General features: G+C 43.1%; 4 protein-coding genes across 5 annotated transcripts; 2 read left to right on the top strand and 2 right to left on the bottom strand.

The window, feature by feature from the left end:
• Positions 1-325: 325 nt before the first annotated feature.
• On the top strand, positions 326-25,026 carry fermt3b (FERM domain containing kindlin 3b). 2 transcript variants are annotated; one of them, XM_030061777.1, is made up of 16 exons: positions 326-471; positions 2,285-2,409; positions 3,556-3,789; positions 6,887-7,003; positions 8,388-8,556; positions 8,687-8,789; positions 8,919-9,026; positions 9,652-9,786; positions 10,324-10,370; positions 10,680-10,804; positions 12,003-12,109; positions 12,341-12,559; positions 12,736-12,860; positions 13,300-13,441; positions 14,068-14,259; positions 25,009-25,026. In XM_030061777.1, exons 2-15 carry the CDS (start codon positions 2,286-2,288, stop codon positions 14,245-14,247), a joined length of 1,935 nt encoding a protein of 644 aa, XP_029917637.1. In that variant the 5' UTR covers positions 326-471; position 2,285; the 3' UTR covers positions 14,248-14,259; positions 25,009-25,026. The 2 variants fall into 2 exon arrangements, with proteins under 2 accessions (XP_029917637.1, XP_029917636.1); XM_030061776.1 differs by lacking the exon at positions 25,009-25,026 and having other exon boundaries at positions 14,068-15,263.
• On the bottom strand, positions 15,359-18,130 carry trpt1 (tRNA phosphotransferase 1). The gene is made up of 7 exons (XM_030061779.1): positions 17,794-18,130; positions 17,526-17,607; positions 16,664-16,833; positions 16,289-16,466; positions 16,130-16,186; positions 15,913-16,023; positions 15,359-15,773 (listed from the first exon to the last, which is right to left on the bottom strand). The coding sequence occupies exons 1-7, from the start codon at positions 17,860-17,862 to the stop codon at positions 15,751-15,753; spliced, it is 690 nt and encodes a 229-aa protein (XP_029917639.1). The 5' UTR covers positions 17,863-18,130; the 3' UTR covers positions 15,359-15,750.
• Positions 18,251-23,446, top strand: zbtb3 (zinc finger and BTB domain containing 3). The gene is made up of 5 exons (XM_030061775.1): positions 18,251-18,360; positions 18,567-18,693; positions 18,854-19,665; positions 20,209-23,125; positions 23,431-23,446. The coding sequence occupies exons 2-4, from the start codon at positions 18,625-18,627 to the stop codon at positions 21,290-21,292; spliced, it is 1,965 nt and encodes a 654-aa protein (XP_029917635.1). The 5' UTR covers positions 18,251-18,360; positions 18,567-18,624; the 3' UTR covers positions 21,293-23,125; positions 23,431-23,446.
• rnaseh2c (ribonuclease H2, subunit C) lies at positions 23,906-26,614 on the bottom strand. Its single transcript, XM_030061780.1, has 5 exons — positions 26,518-26,614; positions 25,659-25,810; positions 25,174-25,286; positions 24,886-25,005; positions 23,906-24,194 (listed from the first exon to the last, which is right to left on the bottom strand). The coding sequence occupies exons 2-5, from the start codon at positions 25,807-25,809 to the stop codon at positions 24,171-24,173; spliced, it is 408 nt and encodes a 135-aa protein (XP_029917640.1). The 5' UTR covers position 25,810; positions 26,518-26,614; the 3' UTR covers positions 23,906-24,170.
• Between the last annotated feature and the right edge of the window lie 1,049 nt (positions 26,615-27,663).

Here is a 27,663-nt window from a genome sequence, read left to right as displayed (position 1 = left end):
ATGATTAAGCTGTCTGTATTGAGAGAGCGAGCGAGACAGAGGGAAGAGAGTGATAGTGTGTATGTCAGTTGATGTGTTTGAATAATCCATCCAATATGTCATATCCAGTATGCGGTATGACACACACACACACGCACACACACACACACACACACACACACTGCAACTCACATTGCCCAATAAGCACCAGGCAGCGCCAGTCAGTCACACACTTGAACCCCTCTTACACTTCCGCTTGGCGGAAACTGACAAAAGAGGAACACGCTCAGAACTGACACAAGCACTACTGACACTGTCACAGCGACCACAACCCACCTAGCCCGACTCAGACAGACACAGAGGAAGGTGGCCCTGCTGCACATCTTCGTGTAGGAACTACCCGGGAGATTGCTTCAGAGAATAGCGGCGAGTGCAGGGGGTTCTCTGAAAAAACGTTCTATTCCACGAAAGCTTGGACAGAGGACACTGACGGTAAGAACCTGCAACGTGTGCTTGTGTTTGTGAGAGAGAAAGAAAGTGAGAGAAAGGAACAAAGAGCAGGGAGAGGGACGGGACTTAGGAGGGAGAAGGCCCAAGCCTGTATGTCTGAGCCTTCTGAGACCAAACCAAGACATCCAGAATCACACTGATCAACTGATCACACTGACAAACTGCAATGTGAGAGCTGAATTGATCACTTATCAGCATTTATGTTCTAAAACTCCTCTCAGTCCTGATTCTCTGATGGAGGAACACACCAAAGAAGAGAGAGGTATTTGTCTGTGATTTTACCTCTTTAAATGACAAATGTAAAGGGCAAGAGGTCATACTTAACCACAGTTGACAGCTCTGACAACTGTAAGAGTTTTTAGTTAGCAAACACACACTCACACACACACACACAGACACACACATAGTAAGTGCCTAGATGGGATGGATGAACGCCTCACTATGGGCGGGCCTGAAAGCGGAAGTGTGTGTCCATGATGATTGTTCAAGGCAGAAATAGGAAGTATCCATCACACTGGACCTGTCAGAATAAACACACTTACCCATTAAATGTGTGTGTGTGTGTGTGTGACAGCCTTACAAAGCATCATATGATATGCTGTACAGAGTTGAATTATTTTCCCTTGAGCAGTTCATCGGCTGAAGTCAGATTGACATGTCATCCGTCCTCTCTCTGTCTTACTTGAACCCTTTAACCCAGTCACCCAGTTCTGGAAAAAATGAATCCAAATAAGGATATTTTAAACTAATTTGTGGGCTGAAATTCTCTGGCAACTTTGAAAATGTATGTTCTTGAAGGTGAAGCTCTGCAGTGTGAAATACAGAGCCTCAAGTATGTTTTCACCATGTAACTAGGCACCATAAAGTTGTTGTTTTCTTTTTATAGATGGTTCCTTTTTTGAAATGATCATTTGACCAGTCAAATTCATAACACTCAGTTAGACACTGAATATATACATACATATTTTTACAGTTACAGAGGCTATGTTAAGTGCCTGATTTGACCATGGTTTATTACTTGTATGCAGTATGAAAATAAACCCACTATGTACTACCAGTATTTTCAAAATGAATGCAAAAATTAGACATGTGAAAGGGCTGACATCCTCTTTCCTTCTTCTGTGGGCCTACTTCTTGCAAACTCAAAAATCCCTGTCTACCCAGGACATTCGAATAAATTATGCAAACATGCAGAGGGCTGATTTAAGTGAGGACCATTTAGATTCAGCTGACAAAGCGTACGCGTGAAATTTATTACAGTTCGGCCAACAATGCAAAACTTGTTGACGCAACCATCAAATCAAGTGCTTATTATTCCACATTTTTGTCAGTTGAATTGAAATGACCCTCAACACTTGGCAATTTTACGTAGTGCACCTTTACAGTGCATATTGCCTCATATTTCATCAGCTTGCCCTTTGCCATATTTGTCATCATTACCAAAAGGTTGAAGTTGGGATCATCGTACATTTGAACACTTCATGTCAGACTTGACAAATGAATGAAGGGTGATGGTGATGGAGGACAAATCGATATTATGCAAATCCTAAAGGCAGAATAACCTGCCCAAAGTGATTAATGACAACTCCCACAGTGGCTATTTAAACTTCTAATGGATTATCACTGTTGGACATGTCATACATCCTTCAAAGAGCATTTACAGTATCCACTTAGTTTGATTCAAAGCAGCATTTCATTGCATTTTATCACTGGTATCGCTCTCTCCCTTTGTCAACTCTCTGTTTCTCCTCCGTCTGTCTCTTTTTTTTTTTTTTTGACTCTCTCTCTCCTCCAGTATGGCGGTGTGGGACCTGTCAGTCATAGTGGAGGACCTGGGGGTAGATGCCCCGCCCCTCACCATCGGTGTGACGTCTGACCTCCACATAGGAGGGGTCATTCTCAAACTGGTGGAGAAGACACGTGGGTCACTCTCTGTCTCTCTCCCTGTCTACCTGTCTGTCTGACTCTCCCCTCTCCTAGTCTCTCAGACTCACTATGATGATGGTTCAGTGTTCTTTGTTCACACACACACACACACACACACACACACACACAGCATAAAGGCATTTTAAATTTGTGAAACTCTTTTTTTTAAATCCTAAACCAAAGAGCACCTTCAACCAAGCTACCTCAGTCCTCCATTCATATCATCCACTTTGAGTCTTTAAAAACTATTCAAGGATTACAGAGTTTAAAAGCCTTAAAGCATCTGACAATGTTCATCGTCTAAAGACTATTATGTATTAATTATATATGTATATTGATTATTCAGTTCAATTCAAAAAAACTTTATTTGTCCCCGAGGGGCAATTCACAGGCATGTAGAGCAGCTATACACAGAACACAACCAAGTCAATTCAATTAATATCATTTGAATGTTTTTCATTTTACTTTAAGTGTACCTTGATGTCATTGTAAATGAGGGTAACCTCAATGATTTTTGAGTATAAAGAATGAATGAATGGTTGAATGACTGAATAAATAAAGCAAGTTCAAGTTTTAGTTCATTTAAAGCCCTTTAGAGCCCCATAGGTACAGTCCCAAAGGGATTTACAGGCCAGCAGTTCTTAAAAAAAACTAAAACCAAGAGCAGTGCAACCACAATCTTCCTTTTCAATACTTCAGACTAGATTTAGCACATTTGTCATGTTTCAATATTGTGTCTTCGTCAAATCTTCAGCCAAAACAGTCATGTTTATCCAGTAAGTCTTTCCATCAACCAGTTATTCACAGTGGATTTAAAATCGTTCATGGATTACAGATCTCCATATCTGCAAGACAGATATGGAGATTCTATTCACCAGTTTTCACACTGGATTTACAGTTGCTCCATGGTTTCAGTATAACATGGAGCCGGCTGCAGCCCTGCAGAGGTGCAGACTCTGGAGGCTCTCCAGACTCTGAACTTCTGTCTCACTGTGCAAAATGTCCTCAGACATAACAAGAGGCTGAGCAAAAAATGCACTAATCAGCCTGTGGCTTCTAACCTATGGATAGTAACTCTGTCACACTGTCACAGCCACTTTGTGTCTGACCCCTGCCGGTTTCCTGCTCTCCTCCCTGCAGAGATCAAGCGGGACTGGTCGGATCATGCACTGTGGTGGGAGCAGAAACAGCAGTGGCTGTTGCGGACAGCATGGACTCTGGAGAAGTGCGGCATCCACGCCGATGCCCGGCTGGTCTTCATGCCCCAGCACAAGCCCCTGAGGCTGGGCCTGCCCAACGGCATCACCCTGAGGCTCCGCGCCTCCTTCTCCAGCCCCGTCTTTCACACTGTGCTGGAAATCTGCAAAATGCTCAGTGAGTCCCTGAAGAAAGCCTCTTTTATCCCTCTATCTTTCTTTCATTTTTTCTTTCTTTCTTAGCCTTATATGCCCCTTTCACCTTATAAGAACCCTGCCCAACTCCCCTCTATTTCCATTTTCACCTTTCTCTCTCCATCTTCTTGCATTAGTAGCATTATAATGGCTGTTCACAGTCTAATTATGCTTAAAGATGTGTGTTGAATTGTCTCAGTAATGTATTACTGTCCTGTGGGCTGTGATGATATGCTAAAAAACCAGAAACAGGACTGTTGCCATCTGCCTCATGCTTTCATTTAGTCTAATTTTGGCAGTTCTTGGTCTCAATTCCTCATTGCTAGACTGGGAATGTTTCAAAAAGCAGAAGGCAGTGGGAAATAATGAAATCTGCAAGTAGAAAAGCTGCTTAGGGGGACAAGAGATAAGAATTAAATGAGCTCTGGCGTAGAGTTAGAATACCTCAAGTGGCTGATACAAGTACAAGAAGAACAGACGCACAGGATGAAAAAGAATAAAAATCTTTGAGGATGAAAGCACAAAAGATTTAAGCTGGAGAATGGTTGTCACTAAAAAAACAACACAACATGTTTGCTTATCCGGTAAGCCTTTCCATTAACCAGTTCTTCATCCTGGAATCCATGTTTTTCAGTGTAACAGGACTCTGTGATTCCATGGTTAGGAGCTTCCCTGACACATGCAAAATATTCACATAACTAGAGGCAGAGCAGCTTTTTTAATTAAATCAAAATGCTGTTACTGTATGCTCAGATGTGAATGAGATCAGATCAGGGCAATAGTTACATCAAGAGATATGGAGATTCTTGCAGTGCAGTTAATAATTTAGTGCCTCTTCTTAACCTGCAGTGCCACAGTGTGCCTATGTTAATGGATGTTAATCCAGCATTACCATGCCACAGACTTCACCCTTGTCAGGCTCACTGTACTGAAATCAGTGAGTAGAAAAGAATCAGTGGGCGCAATTCATTTCTCAGGCACAATATAATAATTTCTGAGACTCGGCTTGTGCGGATTTGGGCTTATCACTGAAACAACAGGCTATTTATTCTATGATGTCTATTGTTTTTCAGCAAAAGTGGAAAACAAATGTTCAAATCTGAGTGCCTTCAGTGCTCTATCTGTTAAGATCTGCAGTTACAGACAAGGAGTTAGACAAACACAGCTTTCTACGACCCCCTCCCTTTATAAGTGCACAATTCTTTGATATTTATTTATGAAAATTTGCACATTGAGAACATAGTTTTGAGGACTACACTGACCATTTGTGTTCACATTTACAGGAATAATCTGTGATTTCTCTGGAATGGGTTACCCCTCCACTTCATTTTGTTTTGTTCAGTTGCTTATTGTTTATTGACCTTAAAGAGACCCACCAATCAGAATTATGCTTTTTCCAATAGTAGCAAATGGGATAGCTTCCAATGGGGGAAAATTACATACTCAAAGCATGTTTATGTAAATAACGTGATTAGAGCAACAACTGATGCTGTAGCCTTGAACAAATGACTGATGAATGATTATTCCTTTAACAAAAAATGTGCTATGTACTTTTTGATTTGTTTCAAAATAAAAGTCTGTGCATCTACACTGAAAAGCCTAAAGTGAATGAAACCGTAGACTTGTAAAAAGACAAAAGGGGGGTCTCAGTTGAATCAGAATATCCTGAAACATACTTGTGAATAGATCTCTAAGTATCTAAGTTTTGCTTGACTCATTTCACATATGTCCCATTATATTTACAATGGAAGGCTCAATGGGTCGATATCTCCAGTGCAGTGAGCCCTCTAGCGACTTGGAATCAATTTTTTTTTTTAGGGTTTTCAGGGACACTGAACACGCCAGTCTTTATAATCTTCCATACTGAAAATATTGTTGGTATATATAGATTGGTATTTTGTCAGTGGTTACACCCTCGTCCTCTACTATGAGTTATATGGCTATATGTAATTATGGTAATTATGATTCAAATGAGACATACAGCAGACAGCCAATGAAGAAGTACAAATCTTGACCCTGACAAAATCCAAACATGCAACCTTCTGATCTGGAGTCAGAAGGGGTACCATTGTGCCACAGAGACTGTTTACCAAAGCTGAACGGTTCACTAATCAGCCGAGACTAACCAAACGTTTGATAAAAAAAAAAAAAAAAATGATGATGAGCCTTAAAAATACTTCTGTTGGGTTGAAGGTAGCAGTGTTAGAATTACCATTTAGAATACTTTAACAATCTAAGGTCACATTTGAGTCCTTGTTCTGAAACTGCTCTGTGCTTTGACGAGCTTGGCACATGGCACTTCTGACAGAGAGAAATAATCAGGCTGAGCCCTCTTCACTTTCATCACAGAGTACATATCATAATGAATCATCAAATTACCTACAAGTGTTTTGACCTTTTTTTGTTCATGGACTCTATCTTTTGAATCAGACTATTTAGGACATGTTCTTTTCATCATTCTTTTTTTAAACAATGTAAAAAAAAAAGTTTGATGCTGAATACTTTGGGAATAATTTATGAGGATAGAGTGGCTTGAACCAGACTATGACCTCATTAGTTACACAACAGGCATTTACTTGATAAAGTGGTCCATTAACTTAAAATGTATTGTGTTTCATGAGTGTACGCTTTTTTTTTTAGCGCAGGTAACAGGTAATGCTGAAGTCTTGCACAGTGTGCATAGGGCTCCACCCATTAAGTTGCATATACTGTGTTATATATACTTCTGCCTGTGAAGAACCACATCATTTCACCACATGCATGACTCTTCCTGTAAAGTGTCGCACAGATACACATGATACTCATGCAAAAATGAACACACCCTTTACAAATGGGTTGACGATATCAGTTGCATGGATTTATTTAACGGTCCAGAGACTTAGAGGATCTAGAGAAAACTTCTTTCTCTCGGTATTATAGCTCTAACATGTTCAGTGTGTGTGTGAAAAGTGAATGAACGAGCGCCTTCGGGCTGAGCTCAGCAGGAAGTGATTTTGAGTCATTCTGTTGATCCATCACCTCATTTGTCTCTCAGCCTCCATCCATCTTCTCCATCACCTCATCTGCCTCTCCCTCCGCAGACATCCGTCACCCCGAGGAGCTCTCCCTTCTTCGGCCCTTGGAGGAGAAGAAGAAGAAAAAGGATAAAGACTCAGTGGAGGAGATATACGACCTGACCGAGGTGCCCCTCACCTCAGGTAGGTTGATCATCTTCCATTTTTCCACAGGGCTAAGGCTGTTCAGTCAAAACACAAAAAAGTCTATCCATCCAGATGGTTTATGTATGATTTTGTGAGGTTTCCACTCTGTCTCCCTTCACCCCAGTACAATGCAAGTGGATGGGTTATGTTTTGTGGAGCTCAAACTGTCAAAAATTGACTTGTGAAAAACACAACAGCACCAGCACCTCTTTCCAAAACCAGTGTCAAGGATGCCCGGCATAATCCTCTGCCCTCAGATACAGAGTTTCACAGGGAGCCATAGGCAGCCAAAGAACCCTGGCAAACTTTGTCTCTCTGCCTGAAATTTGTACTTGGGGATGGATAGATGCAGTTTGATGGTTTAATCTCCACAAAATGGAACCCATCCAGTCCTGTTGTACTGCAGTGAAGGGAGACAGACTGGAAACCTCACCAAATTACACAGCAACTGTCTGGATGGATATGTGGCACTATAATTGTTTTGTATTTTGGGTAAAGTGTTCCTTTAAAATCTTTGAATAAAGTCACCAAACCACATTTGTAATTGTTATTATACTACCTTTTCCATGATAACTACACTAATTATACCATTTCTTACAACTTTGTCTGTTGACTTTTAGTTCATCATGTCAGTTTAGTTCATAATGTTACTGCAGGTTTTCAGAATACACACAAAAGGACACACTGAGGCTTTATGCACACACACATATTTGCATTATATGATACAAAGAGAGTGACAGTAGGCCTATATTGATGGCTAATGCCGATACCAATAATGACATAATGTTTTTTTTTTCTTTTTTTAATCTAAAAAATACAGTTTTATTCAATTCAATTTAACAACAATAACAAATGAGATACTAAATTGCTGAACTTACATGAACATTTATATCACACTAATGCTATTGTCTGCATTGTCTCTGCTTAGATCTGCACTCTGTCTGCAGTGCACGTTTAATTTAGAAAATGTATCACCTAAATTAATGTCCACAGATACTAATTTTGGGGGGAAAAATGTGAAAAATAAATAGTTTTATTGCATTTAACAAGGGCATTTATCATTTTGGTCTCAATGGACATTTCTTAACTAATGTATTATTCACTTGAACACATTCATAAATAAAATATGTGCATGATTTGCTTAAGTAGATCCGCACTCTGCAATCTACTTTATATTTTGAATTATTATTTTAAAATTTAAAAAAATATATATTGGCCTTGTGAGCACAGGTATTGGCTGATGCTGATTATTTAGCTCGATTAATCAACCCACTGATTACTGGGTAGACCACTGAAAGGGAGACAGGAAACAGTGGGAAGAAGACTGACACTCTTTGATACACTCTGACCGCCCCCCCACCTCCTCCCCCTCGCCTCTTAGTGTCCCAGCCCTGCTTGTATAACGGCATGCCAGCTCACTTTGCTGACTCTCCCAAGACGGAGGCCGTCTACAAGATGCTGTCAGTCACCCTGCAACCTCCCGCCCCCGAGGCCATAGCCAAGTTGTACCGCCCTGCCAGTGTAGTGGACAAGGCCCACATCAACAGCAGGTACACCCGACACACACTCACACGTACACACATTGGCATGAGGCTATTTCATGCCTGTTCTCACACAAATGAAGAACGACTGAAGATGTGATCACTATCATTTTTCATGTTTTTCTTCTCTCTCTCTCAGATGGTTGGACTCGTCTCGCTCTCTCATGCAGCAGGGCATCCGAGACAATGACAGGCTGTGGCTGCGTTTCAAATACTTTGCCTTTCATGATATGGAACCCAAGGTGTGTCTTTATGTATGTGCACGTGTGCATAAAACTGTGTTTTTTTAATGCTTGTGCTACTAACTGTATTTTGTATCAATCCCATTTCTGTTTCCTCTCACGTTCACCTTCCTGTCCTGGGTGCTGCAGTACGATGCGGTGCGTCTGACCCAGCTGTATGAGCAGGCCCGCTGGTCCATCCTGCTGGAGGACATTGACTGCACCGAGGAGGAGATGATGCTGTTTGGAGCTCTACAGGTAGACCACACCGCTGTGTTTGAAGTGTGCCGGGAAAGAAAAAATGTCTACACACTATAAGTGGTGCCTCTTGAATGCCAGTTTATCTCTTCAACCCTGCTAGTCCCATCTACGTGTTTGGCATTAGAACCATATAACCAAGCTTTGTTCAAACCCACAGAGCTTTATTTTAAATTACAGTGGAGATCCCTAGGGTTCCAAAGATACCAAATATGTCCTGCTGAATTACATGGGAATGTGTGCACAATGATGCACAAGACATCAGATTAGATTTGACAAGGCAAGACATTAGATTTGACGTTGTACAATATGGAAAATGTGTTTCATCTTTGAAGCTACTTAGGGGGGGATTTAAAGGAAGGTCAGAGGGTTTTTAGGATGTAGAATGAATGATTGTGAACACATTTACTCATGAAAGACAGTAAAGATGACTGTGAGAACACTGTAATCGTATATTTGCCGCTTTACCATTGACAATACTACACTAAAGAGCTCACCTGGGTACAAAAGCTCAAAAGAAAATTAGATGGCTGCATGAGGTCAGTCCCCCATTCATTGTCTATGGAGAAATACTGATGTGTGACCAGTTCAACCCTTTTGTCTCTCCCCACACAAACACATGCAGTACCACATCAGCAAAGTGTCCCAGTCAGAGCCCCAGATGCTGACCTCGAGCGCGGCCATGGACGACCTGGAATCAGCCCTGCAGTGCCTCGAGGTCAAGATGGAGGGAGAGAGCAGCTCTGCCTCTGAGATGCTGGTCAGACATGTTGTTATGCAGCCCTCATATAAACAGAACTGGAGAAGCTGAGTCAGGGTCAGAGAAACAGCATAAAATGGCCAAAAAAAAAATATATATATATATTGTTCCACTTCAGTTTACTCATATTAATAGACCATTACAGTGCATTTTCGAAAATATTATTGTTATTAAAGGGTCTGAGATGAGAACTGACCTCAGTCTTATTACATAGTGAGTCTCTATCTTTTTGTCATATTTTGCAAGAGACAGATACCTCATTTTGAAATCAAATTCTTCATTTAGTTGACGATGGTATCTAGGGACGATTTAATATGAAGAAAATAGCAAGAATTTAATATTCACATGTCAAAACAGCAACACTGGGTTGATGAAATTTATCATAAACCTGAATATTACCAGATGCATGTTTTTGCCTCATGTCACTTGTCAGGACAGGTGACATTTAATGTCATTTAAGCAAGATGGCAGGCAATGGATCTTCATCTTGATCTCGGTTGACTTCATCCATTTTAAAATGCTTCATCTTTCACCCAGGAAAACATGACTGCGCCAGTGCTCAATGACTATCTGAAGATATTCAGGTAAGCGTCAGTTTGCAACACATGATATTTATCTTTGTCTCATCGTTCTTAGTCTTTTTCTTTTGACTTACAATGGAACAAAGTGGAATGCTGGTACTGTATTTGTGATTTTATCATTTTCCCACTAAATAACAGTTCAGTCCCCGATGTGTTGAAACTGTTTCATAACAATGGGGCCGTACCAAACCATAGTGGCAGAAAAACACCAAATGGAATGGCAAAATTGCATGGGAAAAGTCAGCCAGCTTTGTTTTGAGAAACACACTTTTGATGATACAAGGCCTGCAACAGTATGATTGTCTGTTTCAGGCCGAAGAGGTTGACTCTGAAGGGATACAAGCAGTACTGGTTCAAGTTCCAGGATACCTCCATCTCTTATTTCAAGAGCAAGGAGGAGAGTATCGGAGAGCCTATTCAACAGATTAACCTCAAAGGTATTAAATATTACACAGTGTATTTTATTTTATATCAATTTTAACCTCCTGATCAGATGTTTTCCGTTATATTTCCAAACCCAAGATGCCATTGTTTTATGGATGTAGCATTACAATAAACATCCAAATATCTAGATGTTTTGTACATCATTTTATACACATTTCCCTGTGATCTAGTAGGACATATTTGGTATCTTTGCTAACCTTGAGATCTTCTCTAGAATTAAAAATAAAATTCAGTGGGTCTGAACAAATCTCTGCACAGCAGTGACGAACCCTCCAAGAGCAGTGGAATTGAAGAGGTTAAATGGAGCTGGAAGTGGTTTAGATTGCAGCTTTCATTTCCTGTATTTTACAGTCTAACAAGAAAGTCTGCAGCGAAAAATGAAACAAATTGCCCCAGTTTCCCTCTTCCTCCCTCCCAGTGTGTTTAGTATATCAACTCATGAACAGAGACGTATAATCACAAACCTGAGATCATATAATTTACCAAGCTTGTTATTTACCACAGCATCACTACCCATAACTCACCATATGCAATACGTTGCTGCTTCCTAATTGCACTACAATGAAATAAGTGAACTCAGAATTGATAGGGTTAGCATGAAAGCTCATAACACAAAATAAATATTGAGTGAGCTTTTACCCAGCCCCACATGCTCTCCAAAAATAAAGCCTGACATTAGCACTTAGTGTAATGCTGAACTGACGCAGCTCCCCACTTAAGTCTTCCAGTAACCCAGTACTATTAAAAACTACAAGGCTGTCTTGTAATAATAATAAAAAAAAAACATTCTGGTCTGAAAAATGAAATCAAGGATAAACATAAAATATAACACCAATGCAGATGACAAATTAAAGAGGAACTAAACCCCAAACCTAAATCTGTGTGAAGCCTGGCCTCTAATGGTGAAAAGCGCCTCGTCTCCGGTGGCAGGTGATGTCACTGTACATGTACCTGTATGGCTGCTGCTCTCCCCTTATGGCCAAACGCAATATTTTATTCATAATACTTTAATATTTGCTTTGCTTTATGACACTTTTTGTCTTTGTTCCCCATATCATTCATTACTTTATTTTATGCATGCACAGCACTTTGTAACTGTTTTTATAAATACTATATAAATAAAGTTCTTCTTCTTCTTCTTCTTCTTCTTCTTCTTCTTCTTCTTCTTCTTCTTTTTTGTCCCATACACAGGGTGCGAGGTGGCTCCGGACGTCAACGTGGCAGCACAGAAGTTCCTTATCAGGCTCCTTATTCCAGCTCCCGAGGGCATGAATGAAGTCTACCTGCGCTGTGAGAATGTGAGGCTGAGTGCAAACACTCCACACATGTCAATACACATCAGTAGACACGGTGACACACACCTCAGCTCTCGGTCTACCCTTTTCCTCCCTCCTCATTTTTCTTTGCGATCCGCTGTCACGTCTGCCTTCTTTCTTTCATCTCACCTGTCTTTGTTTGACTACCTCACCTCCCTATTCCCTCTTCTTTCTCTCTCTCTCTCTCTGCTGTGTGTGTCTCTCGCTCTCCAGGAACAACAGTATGCCCAGTGGATGGCTGCGTGTCGGCTGGCCTCTAAAGGGAAGACTCTGGCGGACAGCAGCTTCCAGAGTGAGATCGAAAGCATCCGCACCTTCCTGGCCATGCAGAAGACCAACTCCGGTTCCCAGGGCAACGCACCCACCGACGACAGCATCAACACCCACAGCCTGGTGTCGCCACGCTATCACAAGAAGTACAAGGCTAAACAGGTGCAGGGTCAAGAGAGGAGAGCTGTATTCTCTGCATATAATCACAACGCTCTGGCAAATCTAGCAAATCTCCTAAAGCAGCCACTGCCCACTTAACGCACCAGGCAGAGTAAAGGCTACTAATCGATCCCTGTCTGATTACATCTGACCCTTTTACCCTGTGTGTGTGCCTCCAGCTGACCCCTCGGATACTGGAGGCCTACCAGAACGTGGCTCAGCTCTCACTGACCGACGCCCTGATGCGCTTCCTGCAGATCTGGCAGGCCCTGCCCGACTTTGGCATCTCATACGTCGTCGTCAGGTAGCTACAAGAGGGATCTAGGATGTAAATCTTAGATCCTGTTTCAAATGTGATTATTCACCATTTTAAAAACTGACAGCTCTTCTCAAAATATGCTCCTTGATATAATGGCACAGTTTACCAGTAAAGTTACAAGTCAGCTTAAGGTCATTGCATACCAAGTGGTTCTATTTCAATTTTGAGGAAACAACAAAACTCCCACAGATGAAATACTAATAAATTACTGGTTGCAGAATTTTTTTTTTTTTTTTTTCGTCTCACATCAAGTAGTTTAATGAAGTAACAGACAAGAGAACAATCAATGATCCAGGATGGCATATATAGATTTACGAGTCAGAGGTATTGTCTCTGGACAGCAGAAACACAGCTCGGGTTTTGGCACAGCAAGGCAATCAAATTATGAGAGATCTTACCGGAAGCTCTCCGTTTGGCCTGTCAGGTTCAAGGGCAGCCGTAAGGACGAGGTGCTGGGCATCGCCCCCAACCGCCTGATACGCATCGACCTCGGGGTGGGCGACGTGGTCAAGACCTGGCGCTACAACAACATGAGGCAGTGGAACGTCAACTGGGACATCCGACAGGTCACGCCCGTCCTCTTGTCACCCTTGCAGGGAATACAGTCTGCAACACTTCCACCTTATTCTGTGGTGTTTCATTTGTTGAAGAAATCTCATGTGTTCCTAATGCTCATTCAGACTGAGACTGCCCCAGGGCATTCAGTGGGTGGGATACAGAACATTGTTATTGTGCCATTTGTAATAGTATCTCGATACAGAGGATGGAGAAAATATGGGTTTTGCAATCCATAAAAAACAAATGTATATTGATCAAGCGGTCAATACCCAGCAGACAAGAGTGAGACAGGTCTTTGGAAAAGAAAAACCTTGGCAGTCTGTGCTGAGACAGCGCCTGAACTCTATCACCACACTAAAAATAACTCCAGCCTTTGCTTGACATTATGATAGGTCATGGCACTGCAGATGTGGGAGTGAGTTTAGTTTAGTGACCTCTTGAACGCTGTTAAACACCCACTCCTTACGGTATAGAGGAGTTAGAATTCTACCGGTGTAAAGATAACCTGAACATTTTATTTTAATTGAACTGCAACCTCTTTCTGCCAGCAGAAAATTAACCTTTCCTCTCTCCAATATCTCCTCTCTCTCTCTCTCTCTCTGTTATGTGTGTGTGTCTTTCCCAACCTCTCCAGGTGGCCATTGAGTTTGACGGGAACGTGAACATCGCCTTCAGCTGTGTGACTGCTGACTGCAAAATCGTCCACGAGTTTATCGGAGGCTACATTTTCATGTCGACGCGCAGCCGCGAGAAGGGCAACACGCTCAACGAGGAGCTCTTCCACAAGCTGACTGGGGGCCATGAGGCCCTCTGAGACTAAGATCTAGACGCACAAATGAAAGGTCTGACTCCTGCGGCCCTCGCGGCACACATCAGATCCTCTCCTGTGTGTCTAAACAGTTGGAAGCCCCATGGAGCAGGACTTCCCCGTTTAGACAGCCATGAAAAGATCAAACCGGTACTACAAAGGACACACATCAGATAGTTCCTGTGGAAGTGTATCACAGCCCCCAAAAAGTCAATCCATTCTTCTATGCTCACATCCTTTGATGTTTTCAGATTTCAAGTAAACTCTTCACTTCTCATCCAAGCTTTCTTCCATGCATGGACACAGTTATTTATAAGCTGCGCCAATGGATGGAGGAGTAAATTGGCTCTGGTGGTTCTCATAATTACTTTCCTGTCTAGTAAGGACAGAGTGCTGCCAGATGAAGATGAGCACATTGATGTCAACGTACAATCAGGAGTTGGGTCAACCAGTGGCACGTTTCCTTCTTCACCTCTGGGGCTGTAATCAGTGTTGGTCAGAATGCAAAGCTGTAGTCATATCACTGTAAGACGCTCACATACATCGTTGCAAGGCATTTAGTCAGAAATGAATGGCTGATTTCAATAGTCATGTTTGTCTAGTGCCATAAGTATACACCAATACATGCAGAAATAAATTTTGGTTTATAAGGTAGACTCATGAATAAATGTTTATTAAAATAAATAGAGCACTGCAGTTTTCATTCCATGTTAAGATATTCATTCAAGGAATCATAATTTGATTCCTATTTGCAATTAATTTGCAGCACTGTGTCCTTATGGCAATGGCATATGGTGGCAACATGTGTCTGTTTCCTACACAGGAAGCCTCAAATCAGTTATCTCCCCCTGGCATGCTGTGTGTGTTTGTGTGTATGCGTTCATATCTTAGAGAAACAGTTAAGACAGTCCGTTAAGTAAAACCACAGTCTGTGCCTGTTTCCCATCCAGCAGCATCTTCTGCTTTCCTCTACATAGTCATGTGACAATGGAAACATCTGCCTTTAAATGTTCCTGTCCTTTAAAGAGCTGGGTTGTTTTGTCTTATCAGACTGTCTGCTTGTAATGCACAGTTACTGAATTTTACGAGTGCTTGATAAAATTATCTTGGAAGTAAATGGATGCAATATTCTGTTTATTACTGATAATGCAATAACGAAAAAGAAAGTCGACAAAGATGCAAATAAAAAGTACGATTTCCGAGCAAAACCCTGTTAAATTGTCACATAAAAGTGATAAATGCCTTCCTGCGGCAATTCTCACTCATTTTAAGCCTCAATATCCTCTCAATAACTTCTAATCATGTAAACCTGAAAAGAGTTTTGCTTTTCCCTATTTAGTCACATTGAGGATGCAGTGTGTACATTCTGGCCAAATGTCCTCATTAGGATTCGCCTTCCAAACAAGAAGTGTTTCCAAGGGAACTGGAGCAAAGACCGGCCAACCACAGGCTACTGGCACGGTCAGCTGAGACCTTCACCGACCAATCGCAGAACAATATTCTCTGCCGCTATTCCAGTGGCAGGATGCCCCCTGAAACACAAGAGGAAAATGAATCTATGAACCTCTGTCTTTCAAACATCTTTCATAAAAGAGTCTAAGTTGAATCCATATGCGTGTCTCAGCTATTAACAATGATCCATCCCTCCACTCCTGTGGCAGCTGTTCTTACTTGTAGGTCTCAGTCTTAAGGCTCGGCTGAAGTACTTGGGGAGCAGTTTGCCTTCTGCATCGCCCGGAGTCAGCAACACAGCATTCTCAGACCAGAAGAACTCAATCCCGTCTTTACAGTCAGACACACACATACACACAGATGTCAGAGAGACTGTTGCCTACACAGGCAGCACAGAATGGGCTAGTTAGTATTAGTCATCAGTGGCTGCTCTTACCAGCGAGAGCTTTGGGGACATCGATAAATATGGCCAGGTCACAGTCTCTCCTCATGCCTGGTGTAAAACAAGACAAGCACTGATTTGCCTTCATGTTTAGCTGATATCCCTCTTTGTCTCTTTCACACACTTACACAAACACACACACACACAGCTGACCGCTGATGACGCCGTCCTCCCCTGGCAGGCCTGCAGCCAGGTGAATGTGTGTTCTCGTCATGCGGCTGAGCCCTTGCTGCCGGATGGAGCTCCAGTTGCGCAGGTAGGAGCCATGCACCGCCTCAGCAGGACAGTCTGCAGAGCCAGCAAGCACTGGCTTCAACTCCAGGTCCATTACCTGAGCACAACAACAAATAACACAGAACCAATAATAACATACTGTGTAGTGAGGGGGTACAGTGCAGGATTTGACCCAGTTAGCCTTTTAGATAGTGCTTTAGGAAAACAGTTCCAGGCAATTTACAGGAGAAAAAAGGTGGTCAGAGAAGTAGAGAAGACTTCAGTTAACAAAGACTGATTTGCTACTTTACCTACCTGTACTGAATGACCTTGATTGGCTCGAATCTGCAGTTGACCGTCCTCCGGGTGGGGGCGGAGCTTGAAGCGCTGCTTATCATTGGTGGCAACGACTCTTTCCACATCCTCCAGTGAGTAGGAGCGGAACTGTGGGTGAGCAAGGAGCTCGTCCACAAACAGGAAGCCATCTGAGAAGATTTACTATGAAGAGTTAGAATGGCAACAAACTTCCACTCATGTCTATACTCTGCCCCCCATATGACAAGCTTTACATGGATGTACTGGCCAGGGAATGTTCTGTGGAAGCAAGAATATCCATATTTGTGTTTTGACTGATGTAAAAAGGACACCTGTGCCATCTCTAGAGGTTAAACTAACTTGAAAGTTCTCCTCTCCTGTGCATAATGCTTCACAGTGTGCACAGTTATTGTAAAGCATACTCCAGCTTGCTGACTGTTATTTAACCAAGGACACAAATATGACCAGAGGGACCAGTCAGCTTCATATTAGACTGATGGATCATATGATTCATTAATTTGCTTGACTGTCAAACACCTACTCGGGCACTACTTGAGATTGTGCGGGCAGCTGGCATCAAGACAACGTTTTACACCTCTGGCCATCGTCACATAGCCAGTGATAAGAATACCAATGCATAGTGTGGGCATGCAAATATTAGTAAGACCTCAAAATGTACACTGGCACTAAATGATCATCTTTTTTGGAGATTTATGTAACTTTGACAGTTGTCGCTGTATCAAGTTGCCCTGTCCAGGATGTCTTATGCAGAGGAATGATAAAAATGATGCCAGGTTGAGTGAGTCTGCTGAAAATGTCTCATGTACAGCGGGATGGATAATACATTTTGTAAGCATCTCACCTGCACCCATCTGCAGACCCATTTGGTTTGCTCCATGGCGCAGGGCAAAGGACATAGACTTTGACAAGCGGACATCTCTGTTCTGGTTGGGCAAGAGGCAGAACTCGTAACACAGACACACACACTCAACTCCAAGTATAGCACTGTTCTAAATATAGGCCCTTGACTATACCATGCTGTGGAGCTCATATTGCTTGCCCGGTTATAAGTCATAGGTAATTCTTGAGCTATAAAAAAACATTGTTTTGATGGGCCTGAAATCTCTCACCTCTCCACCACGATTTCCTCTCCTTCGTCTCCCTCCCCTGCCTCCTGCCCCTCTTCTGTCACTGTCCATAGAGGCTCAAACAATCAGTTCATTGCATGGATCTGTGCTTTGAGTTTATATCTGTTGTTGTATAGCGCTATAGCTTGTGCCATACAGTCTTTTCTATGGAGCTGCCGCCACTTACTAGCTGAAAACCCCTGCACAAGCTCACATTGGCGGTCAGGCTATCTAAAAACAGATAATGTAGTCAACAACACGCTGCCTTGCTTGTCAACAAACGCCCAACCTCCACTTCCTGTTTATTCTCACTTTCCGCCAGTAGGTGGCACTGTGGTGGGAAGCGCTGAGGTGTCCTCGCCACCACAAAAGTAGCTGCTTTTTTTTTCTGCCGGAAACATCAGTCTGCAGCTGCAGGTAAGAAATATCCCCCAAACATAAGAAAAAGGCAGTGCCACAGTTCAGAATGAGCGCTGTTTGCAGGACTCTAGGCTCCGGGACAGCCCTTCACCACCCGGGTGATGAAGCTGGCCGCCAACGAGCTGGCGCTGGTGTGTTTTTATAGAGAGGGTGAGCCTCTCTAACTTAGCTAATTAATGTTAGCATAGCTGTTACACGGGCTTCGTAGACTAGCAGAGAGCTCTTTTTGTCGGATGTCCTCCGTCAGTGGAAACCGTGTCCCCGTAATGCACGGTGTACATGGTTCACTTTGTTGTCATTTGTCATTTTTCTTCTCTCACCTGGGTGCCCTTGCTGCCTTCCTTGTCTAATTGCAGTTTAGCTGAGAGACCGTGCCCGCGTCACCATGGCAACGTCGAAGACGATAGAATTTTGATGACACGTGACGGGCACCTGTCAATCAAACATCTGTCGGAGAGAGAGAAAGACTTTACATGTCCCTCAGTGAGTGCCCTGCCTTATCAGAGTATTTGTGTTATCCATATATCAGAGTCCAACTTTCTCTCCCGAGTATAATGTGTTAAACTGACTGTTGTACTGACATTTCACAATAACAGCAGCACTATCTGTCCTTGTCTCTCTGCTGTCTGTCTCTGTGCTCCAGGTGATGGAGTTCCCTCAGCATTCCCAGCAGCTGTTGTCTGCTCTGCGCTCCCAGCGGCAGCGGGGTTTCTTGTGTGACTGCACTGTCCAGGTGGGCTCGTCCCGTTTCCTGGCTCACCGGGCAGTCCTGGCCTGCTGCTCGCCTTTCTTCCATATGTTCTACTCTGATTCTCCCGGGGGAGGAAACGGTTCCAGCAGCTCTGTCACACTGGACAGCGATATCGTCACGGCCGCTGCCTTTGGCTTGCTCTTGGACTATGTGTATGAAGGTGTGCTGCAGCTGGAAGCTGCTCTGCCAGTGGAGGACATATTGGCAGCAGCCAGTTTCCTGCATATGAACGAGGTGGTGCGGGTGTGTAAGAGGCGGCTGCAGAAACGAGGGCCTGTGGCTGAGGCAGACAGCACTCGCTCTGAAGAGAGCGCTGTGGCGAGGAACACCACAGAGGTGGAGAGGGAGAGTGGGGGTGACGACGGAGTCAGGCCTTTGGTCACTGTGGCAGCAGGTCATTCAAATGCAGCTGCCGTACCAGCACCACTGTCTTCAGTATCCATAGCAGCAGAGAGGAGTCAGACAGACACTGTGAAGTCAGAGAGCAGGGCTGGTGCTGGGTCATCGCAAGCACGAGGACAGACCCCTCCGAGCCCTGACCTGGCTGATACCACACAGCCGGGGATGGACGCCCCTCCTCTACGTCCTGGGGGAGAACTGCCTCTGCCTGTCCCTGCTTCTGCAGCTCACATCAGACTAGGCCCTGTGGGTCAGGGAGAGGGCTCGGCCCTCTGTAGCCCGTGCAGCACCACTGAGACATACAGGTGTGCCACCTACCCTGTTTCAAGTAGGGCTCCTCACTTTCAGTGTGACCATTGGTGATCAGTAGCTGACTGTAGCTTGACAGTGGTGTGAAATTCCTAGTCCAGTTCAAACTAAAATGCCATGTCTCAACTAAAGTCCAGTCCTAAGATAAAATTCTGCTTTGTGTTCAAGGCCAAAGCAGAAATTCACCAAAATCAGTGTGTCTGTAGTTTTAAACTCAAACATAGCAGCTGAATAAGAAATTCAGCCCAAACCAGGCCCCAGTGGCTTGGTTTTCTGACTTGAGGTCAATTGAAGTGAGAAAGGGAAAACAGTTTCCATTGTTTGTTAACCTGGACTTAGTGTACTACAGTGCATTTTGTCTGCTATTATCAAAAATGTTTTTTTGATATTTGCTACTGTATGTTAGTGATGGATGCAATCCACAAACATTTTCTATCCTGTTGCTTCTCCTTATACTGATGCACAGTATAAGGAGACACTTTTTTGCTATAATATTATGCCGCTAAGATCATATCCCTTTTCTGCCTGTCTTTCTCCAGCCACAGCAGTAACCAGCAGCCGTCCTCCTCCTCCTCTTCTTCCTCTGTGGTCCCAGTGAACCAGGCCAGTGGTCAGTCAGTGGTCGCTCTGCCCCGGTCAGACTCCAGGCTCTCCTCCAGCCCTGAGCAGGACGGCCCCCGCCTGCCCTCCGATGATGACTCCGCCAGGATGCCCTCAGAGACCGGCCACAGACGCACAACCAGCGGAGGGCAACAGATGCTCATGTTAATTCATGCACAAGCACTGCCATCACATTTAGAAGCAAACCCGGCGCACTCGTCACCCCAGCGCACATTTCCCCAGATCCGAATCCACAACCCAATATCGCTCCAACGCCGGAGCCCAGACTTTCGCCCGACTCCCCAGGCCCAAGCGCCTACGAGACCTGAGGCGGAGACGGGAGCATCCGCCAGCGTGAGAGATAGATCCAGTGGAAGAACAGTGAGGATGGAGGAGCACAGTGGAGAAAATGTGAAAGTAAAGGTGGAAGCCATTGTGATATCTGATGAAGAGCTAGAGGAGGAGAAAGAGAGAGGGAGGGAGACAGAGCTGGTGATGGAGGTAGACGATGAGTTCGAGGATGATATGCAGCAAGAGGAGCTGCATAGCCCCCAGTATCTCACCTCCCACTCCCAGAGCCTTTTACAAATGAACCCCCAATCAAACGAGGCTTACTCGTTCCCTGTGTCCCCCTCCTCCTCGTCCTCTGGTGCGGGCCCTTCCTCCCAGGATACCTCCTTCGCCCCCTCTGTCTTCCCTGCGTCCGCAGCCCAGCAGCATTCTGACCCCCCTGCCTACTTCCAAGAATTCCAGGACCCCATGGGAAATTTCGTGGAGGATGTCCCGACGTGTGGGGTGTGTGGAAAGACCTTCTCATGTACATACACGCTGAGGCGCCACGCCATCGTGCACACGCGGGAGCGGCCATACGAGTGCCGCTACTGTTACAGGAGCTACACGCAGTCAGGTGACCTGTACCGGCACATCCGCAAGGCCCACGACCACAGCCTGCCGGCCAAACGCAGCAAGGCAGACCTGGAGGCCCAGCTGCCACCACAACCACCACCGCCGCCTCTCAGCTAACACACAGTTGTATCCCTGCATTTGTGCCCTTTTACAAACCTGTTCATTCCCTAACCTTTGCTCTCACAATCTGCCAAACCTTAAAACCTAATTCCCACCTAATATTAATTCTAACTCTAAACCGAAGTCCTAACTGTAAACTAGTTCCTGGAAGATTTTCTTCATTTTTGTATCCGTAAGGACTTTTTTCCAATTAAAAAAACACAGACAGACAAACTAGCCAGATGGTAGAGATATTTTGCCCATTTCTACAGCATTTTGTCTCATAACAGGGAATGACTTCTGTTTTGCTGAAGGTTTTTCCCGTCACTGTCAATGAACAGCCTGTTGTCCTCAGCATCATGTTTTCTTCATGAATATATGTACAGTGGGAAAAAAATGATCACTACTCAAATGGCCGCAAGAAGTTACTGATGAAGTTCATGTCATCATTCAGGAGAACATATCTAAAAAGATCTAATATATAGCAGAAGTGCCTGTGAAATCCTAAGACTAGTGTCTGCTGCGTTCAATCAGAATGTCTAAGAGGGAACAGCAATTGCAGTTAGAAGTATATCGATGAACTTATTCAGCTGGATGGCCTTGTTCTTTTACTGCCTTTTCGGTGTTTTATCTAGTCCACTTGCCTGTGACTTTGTGCCAATAACATTTGACTAATTGTAAATGTGGTAGCGTTGTATGTATTTAACGAATGTTGGGCAACAAACCCCCAAACCCTTGCAGACTATGGATGCATCTCAACGCTGCAAAAGTCACTCCATTTGAATTAGAATTAGGACTCGTCCCTCCTCTCATTTCTCAATTTGTACATCTTTGGTTCCTTTCCTCATGTCTTAGCCCCTCCTGTGTGAGATGCAAGCAGAGAACGGAGCAATTGAAGCAACAGCTGTTTAACAAATGATACATCCTGGCTCACTCAAGCCTTTTTTAAAGTGCCATCAATTACTTGAGACACGCTATACACCCGTAGGTCTTACTTCCCTATATTGGGCTGTATTGTTAAAATCAACTAAATCATCTTGACATAAACTTTTTTCACTGCTAAGGAAAATAATTACAGTATTATACAGTCATTCACAGTCACATCATTCAATATTATACAGTGAAAGATGAAACTCTTGTCAAAAATAAGTATTTGGGATGATGCAGGATGTCTTCGTGTACCTGTCAAACATCAACACTGGAATGACAGAGGATGAACTGAGAAATGAGAAGGGCCTTTGGTACTGAGGGGGAGTGATTTAAGTTTTGGGATGCACCAATCACCTGCTCGGCTCGGGTCGTTGCCCATGCCACTTCTGTACTCTGATCTTTCCCTGTCCTCTGTAATCTGTTTCTCTCCTTTATGAAGAGAAGAATATTTCAGCACACTTTTGTGCATGGACACTTGTAGTCTATTGTAATCGTCTGGCACATTTTACCCTCTCTGCAAATTTCTAAATCTGTCCATGAACGATTGCTTTTTTCACTTTGGAAGTTGTTGTCACTATTTAAACTCAACAGTAGGGCTGTAGTCTGTTAGTCGACTGGTCAATTTATTGGTCGATACATTCTTGGTCGACCAAAATCTGATTGGTCGATTATTTGCTGTGTTAATTTTATCAGGAGTAAAGCACTAAGTGCTAATGGGGGTGTTTTCATAACAGCCTGTTTCACAGGTAACAGTCTGTCTTCAGAACACCCCCCTTGTTTTCATAATTTTGGATTAGCTCAACCCACTGGCGGAGACAGATAGCTAGGCCCGTATGTTCTGAATTGAAGAAAAACTTAGGCCTGGTTTTCTGAATATTTGCTTAATTAAGAACGTTTGATGAACATTTAGTCCTCTACCATGTCAAAGACGTCGTCAGTGTGGCAGCATTTTACCAAAATAGATGGAAAAAAGTCGAATGCAAACTTTGCAAACAACAGTTAGTGTATCACAGCTCAACGACCAACATGACATATCACCTAAAAACCGTAAGCTAACGTGTCTGCGTTAGGTTGCTCCGTCAGTTTTGAGTATAAACATATCAGAATTGGCATATTTCAAAGTTTTAGTCTAATAATCGTTTTATAACTGCAGGCGCACACACCCGTGACAACGGCAGCTTGACATAGTACTATTTTCGGAAATCATAGGCTATGATATTGCGTAGGTGCACGTGATGCAACACTGTCAGAGCCGACCAACTCAGTGTGTCATTCAGTGCAAAATAATTAGGTCAAAAATGATTTAATATACTGCAAACACTAGTTGTTTATGTTTATTTATAATTCATTTAGGCGGACAAGGCTACCAGATAGGCTACTGCCCAGTTAATTAATCTAACTTTTTTTTTTTTTTTTTTTTTTGTAATCCCGCTGCCCCGATTAGTCGACTTTTGGTCGAAATTTCAGGACTTTTAGAGATGTTCTTTGGTTGACTACAGCCCTACTCAACAGAACTATACATTTTAAATAAAATTAAAAAGGTAAAAACCCAAGCTTTTTACCTTGGATGCCAACAAGTCCATAAGTGGAATCTCTGTTTGCCACCAAATGTTACCTTCATTGCTGTGAATAAACACTGTTCAATAGACACAGTTGCTGAATATTGTAATGTTTCAGTTGATTGCACAGTGCACAACTTGGTTAGTCAACATTTCTTTTTTTAATTTATTTCACTACAAAAGGACATATAGTACAAAAAACACAAACATGAGTCTTGTGTAAGTCTCTCAAACTGTGAGACACACGCTCTTAAAGACACTGCTTAAAGCTTCTGATGGTTATAGCTTCTTGTCACTGATAGTGATCATCTTACATCACACATTATTCTGAACGCCAGCCTGCCTGGATTCTCTTCTCAGTCTGGTGGCAGAAAATTGGCATATTGGTTCCATATCAGTCATTCAAATCAGTCGTCCACCGGCCCGTGGATCTGTGAACAGACCAAAAAACATCAGTGTCACTGTCCACCTTCACAACATCTAACTGCCTCCACATCTAAGTATGTCCAAGATAATACTATCCCAGTACACCACTGCAGCCATAAAAATAAGAATATATATCTCTATGTAATACTTGCTTGTCTAGTTGAATAGAAAACGTGAAGAAGAAAAGTGGCAGAACAGGATTTTAACAAATCCTACATCAGTTGTTAACAGCTGTTATCAATACTACTGAATTCATTTAGTACACACTGAAACTGCACTTTTTAGTGCCAGTTAGAATTAATCTTGCAACTTAAAAAAAATATCTGGTTGGAAAAATATGCAACAGTTGTAGGGTGGATTTTTTTCTTAGAGAAAAACCAACACACCAAAAACCCATATCATTTTTAGGATCGTGAAACAAATTTAAGAGCTAAAATGCTTTATGTAACAATATTTAAAGACTTGTAGGCCTGGAGTTTGGATTATATAATCTGGAATTTTAATGTTTTTTAAGTCCCTGAGACATTGTTTGGCCCTGTAAAACCAATCAAACAAAAGTACACTTTAAGATTTAGCCTTGAGTCTCGGGTAAGCCAAAGTGGAGTAATAATGTAAACAAAAGTATTTAAATATTTGAGTGACACAGGCTAGCTTCCTTTTTGATTATGCTGCCTTTTTTGGGTCACCATCGCTCACCGCCTCTGCCAGCTCAGGCCAGCTCATCGCCATTACAATCGTGTCATCAGAGTTGGGAGGCGTCTCCATGTTCCAGTAGGTCAGCTTGTCAAACACAGAGGATACTCGCACTGTCCTGTCCTGGACACACACACACACATGTACACACAAACTAAATTACTTAGAGTAAAAAAACAGCTGACAAGAGAACCAATACATTTGGTCATCCTGAGTGGATTCCCAGGCTGGCATGAGGTGTGGAGTCTGGACTAATTCTGTGGCGTGAAAGGAGGCACTGGTGGTATTCACCTCCTGGTCGGAGCCAGGCTTGTTGACTTCCTTCAGGACCAGGCCTGTGTAGCCCTGTGGGCAGCTGAGCTCCTGTCCCCTCAACCCACGACCCCTGAACGACACAGTCTTCTCTGTAACAGGAGACACACACGCGCACACACACACACACACACACACACACACACACACACACACACACACACACACAGGATCAGAAACAGTATCGATGTTGGAAAAATCAGCACAAATCAGATGTTCAGCATAAATTAAACTACATTAACGCCAGTGGAAGTTGGTCATGTTGAAATCTGTCCTTGCTTTAACTGTTTGCTCTGGATAAACAACCAAACTGCAAAATGTGAAAATTAATGATGCACTCTGGTAGAGAGGCACCAGGCTTTTAAAGTAAAGAAGTGCAACTGCAACGCTGCCACTCACAACACTTTCTGTGGATCCTGTCTCAAAACTAAAACTTTGATCAGTATCTAACACCGTAGCTGTACCGTGTTTGCGGTCTTTCATGGCAGCGGTGAAGTACTGTGAGACTTGGGCTGGCCCGTTGTGCTCAATCTCACAGGGCATCAGGTGGACGGCGGTGCGCTCTGTCTGCCCCGCCGATGACATCTGGACATGAGTGACGCTGCTGTTAGACATCCTGCAGGCGGAGGACAGGGGAGGAGAAAACACTCAGAACAGCAGGCTTCGCTTTGGCAAGGACGGTGATTTAAAGTCTGAGTTTTTACCCACAAAAGGTGTCCCACAAGGCTTGATCCTGGGCCCAGTTTTCTTTACAATGTACATCAGTGATATCACCAACTCTTTGAATGGCTGTTTCATTCATTGCTGTTCTCTAAATTTCCAGCAGAGTTCATTGCTCTGAAGAAGACACTCACTGACCTTAAACATAATTTCCAGATAATCCATAATTTAAACTCAACTCTCTTGTATTCCTGTCATTCTAAATCCTTGACCTTAGCTCACCCTAATTTTGAGAGCAATTGTTTTAATTGACACTATTTTCATGATTCATGTTATTTTTTATTGCATTCATTTTCATATTGCAAAGTGTCATTTCTTTGCCATTTCCCCTAATTGGTGCACCATTTACTGACATTTTTACAGGCTGAAAACATTTCTCTGTTCATATATTTTTATTTTATCATTTTTTTTTCTTAGTTTGCAACGTTAATGTTGGTGCACTTGAGTTCTCATTTCAGCATCTTTATAACCTTAATTTAAGCTAGCTGTGAGCTGATAGCGAAAAGTGAAACTGTTCTATTGACTTGTAACTGGAAGCTACATAACTTTTCATAAAACAACCCCCTGAAAATAATAAATAAGTGATAAGAATTATACTGTTACCTCACTGATTTTTCCAGCCTTCATGTGTAAGTAAACTATTTTCCACCTTTTCCGGACAGTGCCTGTCGCTGCGTGTCATTGGACGAGCGCGTCTTCTTCTACGCTTGAAGACACTTTGGCGGGCATTTTCTGTTGCTGTGAGTGAAGCCGCCCCCTATTGGTGTGGATGCAACATGGCTCATCACTTCCATTCACTTGTGGAACTTTGCATTACTTGGTGCTTTATTTAAAATCATGTTGTCACAATAATCAGACAATAAGTGCATTTTATAGCATCCAGTGTAATGATTAGATAGTTTTTCAGATGAGACAGTGCTGGAGAGTCACTCAACACATACAGGTGTTCTTCCTGCTGAAGTGGAGGCTGGGGGGATTGAGGAGGCTGAGGCGGCTACAGGACAGGGGGAGGAGAAAAGCAAGAGGCTCCGCATATAATTTAAATTTCCTCACATAAATCCCCTGGAGCTGCTGAAGCTCCACCCCTGGCTGTAGTGATCACTGCAAGCAAAATCAAATATGCTCTATTTCTGAAAGCCAGTGGAGACAGAATAAACTGCTGAGATCTCAACAAACACACTGCAGATAATTTTTTCGTTTAACTGAGATATGTCCTCCACAGTGAACCTGCTGGGCAGGACAGACCAGCAGCTGTCCAGTGTCTCAAGCTGCCTGCTCCCAGCAGCACACAGCAGCTCCATGAGGACCCCTGCTGGTTGAACACAGTTCCTGCATTACACATCAGAGAGCTGTGCTCAGTCCAACCTCCAGCTGAACAGAAAGCTCACCACAAAAACATCATTCAGCTGAATGTGTTTGCACAGACTGCCCTTTAAGAGTTAAACACACGTGCTATATTGCAACTTCCTGTTTCCACTAAGGAACCAAAATGTGTTTTTTCAAGTTAGATCATGGGCCACACCTAAAATTCACAGAATTCAGATTTTCTGCGAATTTTGTCACTGTCATTCTATGGACCTCTGATTCTGACATCAGCAGGTTTCATTGTCATTTCTGATGACTATGCACTTGAGCATTTCCCATAATGTGGTGTGGAAAAAAACTATTGTGGCAATAGAGATTAAAAAAAAAGTCTCAGGCAAAGTTTTCCAAAGTTTCAGTCAACAAAACTCTGATGGACTGCATGAT

Source organism: Myripristis murdjan, chromosome 10 (assembly GCF_902150065.1).
Source record: "Myripristis murdjan chromosome 10, fMyrMur1.1, whole genome shotgun sequence".
NCBI classification, from domain to species: Eukaryota; Metazoa; Chordata; class Actinopteri; order Holocentriformes; family Holocentridae; genus Myripristis; species Myripristis murdjan.
Note: the sequence above shows the minus strand (reverse complement) of the source record. Positions and strands in the feature narration are given on the sequence as shown.

Excerpts from the sequence above, each read along its gene's own strand:
- fermt3b (XM_030061777.1), top strand. The coding sequence starts at position 2,286 with ATGGCGGTGTGGGACCTGTCAGTCATAGTGGAGGACCTGGGGGTAGAT. Across the intron at positions 8,790-8,918 it reads TTCATGATATGGAACCCAAG|TACGATGCGGTGCGTCTGAC; the intron begins GTGTGTCTTTAT and ends TGGGTGCTGCAG. Across the intron at positions 9,027-9,651 it reads TGCTGTTTGGAGCTCTACAG|TACCACATCAGCAAAGTGTC; the intron begins GTAGACCACACC and ends AAACACATGCAG.
- trpt1 (XM_030061779.1), bottom strand. The coding sequence starts at position 17,862 with ATGGACAGTGACAGAAGAGGGGCAGGAGGCAGGGGAGGGAGACGAAGG. Across the intron at positions 17,608-17,793 it reads GAGGAAATCGTGGTGGAGAG|AACAGAGATGTCCGCTTGTC; the intron begins GTGAGAGATTTC and ends TTGCCCAACCAG. Across the intron at positions 15,774-15,912 it reads CTTAAGACTGAGACCTACAA|GGGGCATCCTGCCACTGGAA; the intron begins GTAAGAACAGCT and ends CTTGTGTTTCAG.
- zbtb3 (XM_030061775.1), top strand. The coding sequence starts at position 18,625 with ATGACACGTGACGGGCACCTGTCAATCAAACATCTGTCGGAGAGAGAG. Across the intron at positions 18,694-18,853 it reads AAGACTTTACATGTCCCTCA|GTGATGGAGTTCCCTCAGCA; the intron begins GTGAGTGCCCTG and ends TCTGTGCTCCAG. Across the intron at positions 19,666-20,208 it reads AGCACCACTGAGACATACAG|CCACAGCAGTAACCAGCAGC; the intron begins GTGTGCCACCTA and ends GTCTTTCTCCAG.
- rnaseh2c (XM_030061780.1), bottom strand. The coding sequence starts at position 25,809 with ATGTCTAACAGCAGCGTCACTCATGTCCAGATGTCATCGGCGGGGCAG. Across the intron at positions 25,006-25,173 it reads AGCCTGGCTCCGACCAGGAG|GACAGGACAGTGCGAGTATC; the intron begins GTGAATACCACC and ends GTGTGTGTCCAG. Across the intron at positions 24,195-24,885 it reads GGCCTGAGCTGGCAGAGGCG|ATCCACGGGCCGGTGGACGA; the intron begins GTGAGCGATGGT and ends GTCTGTTCACAG.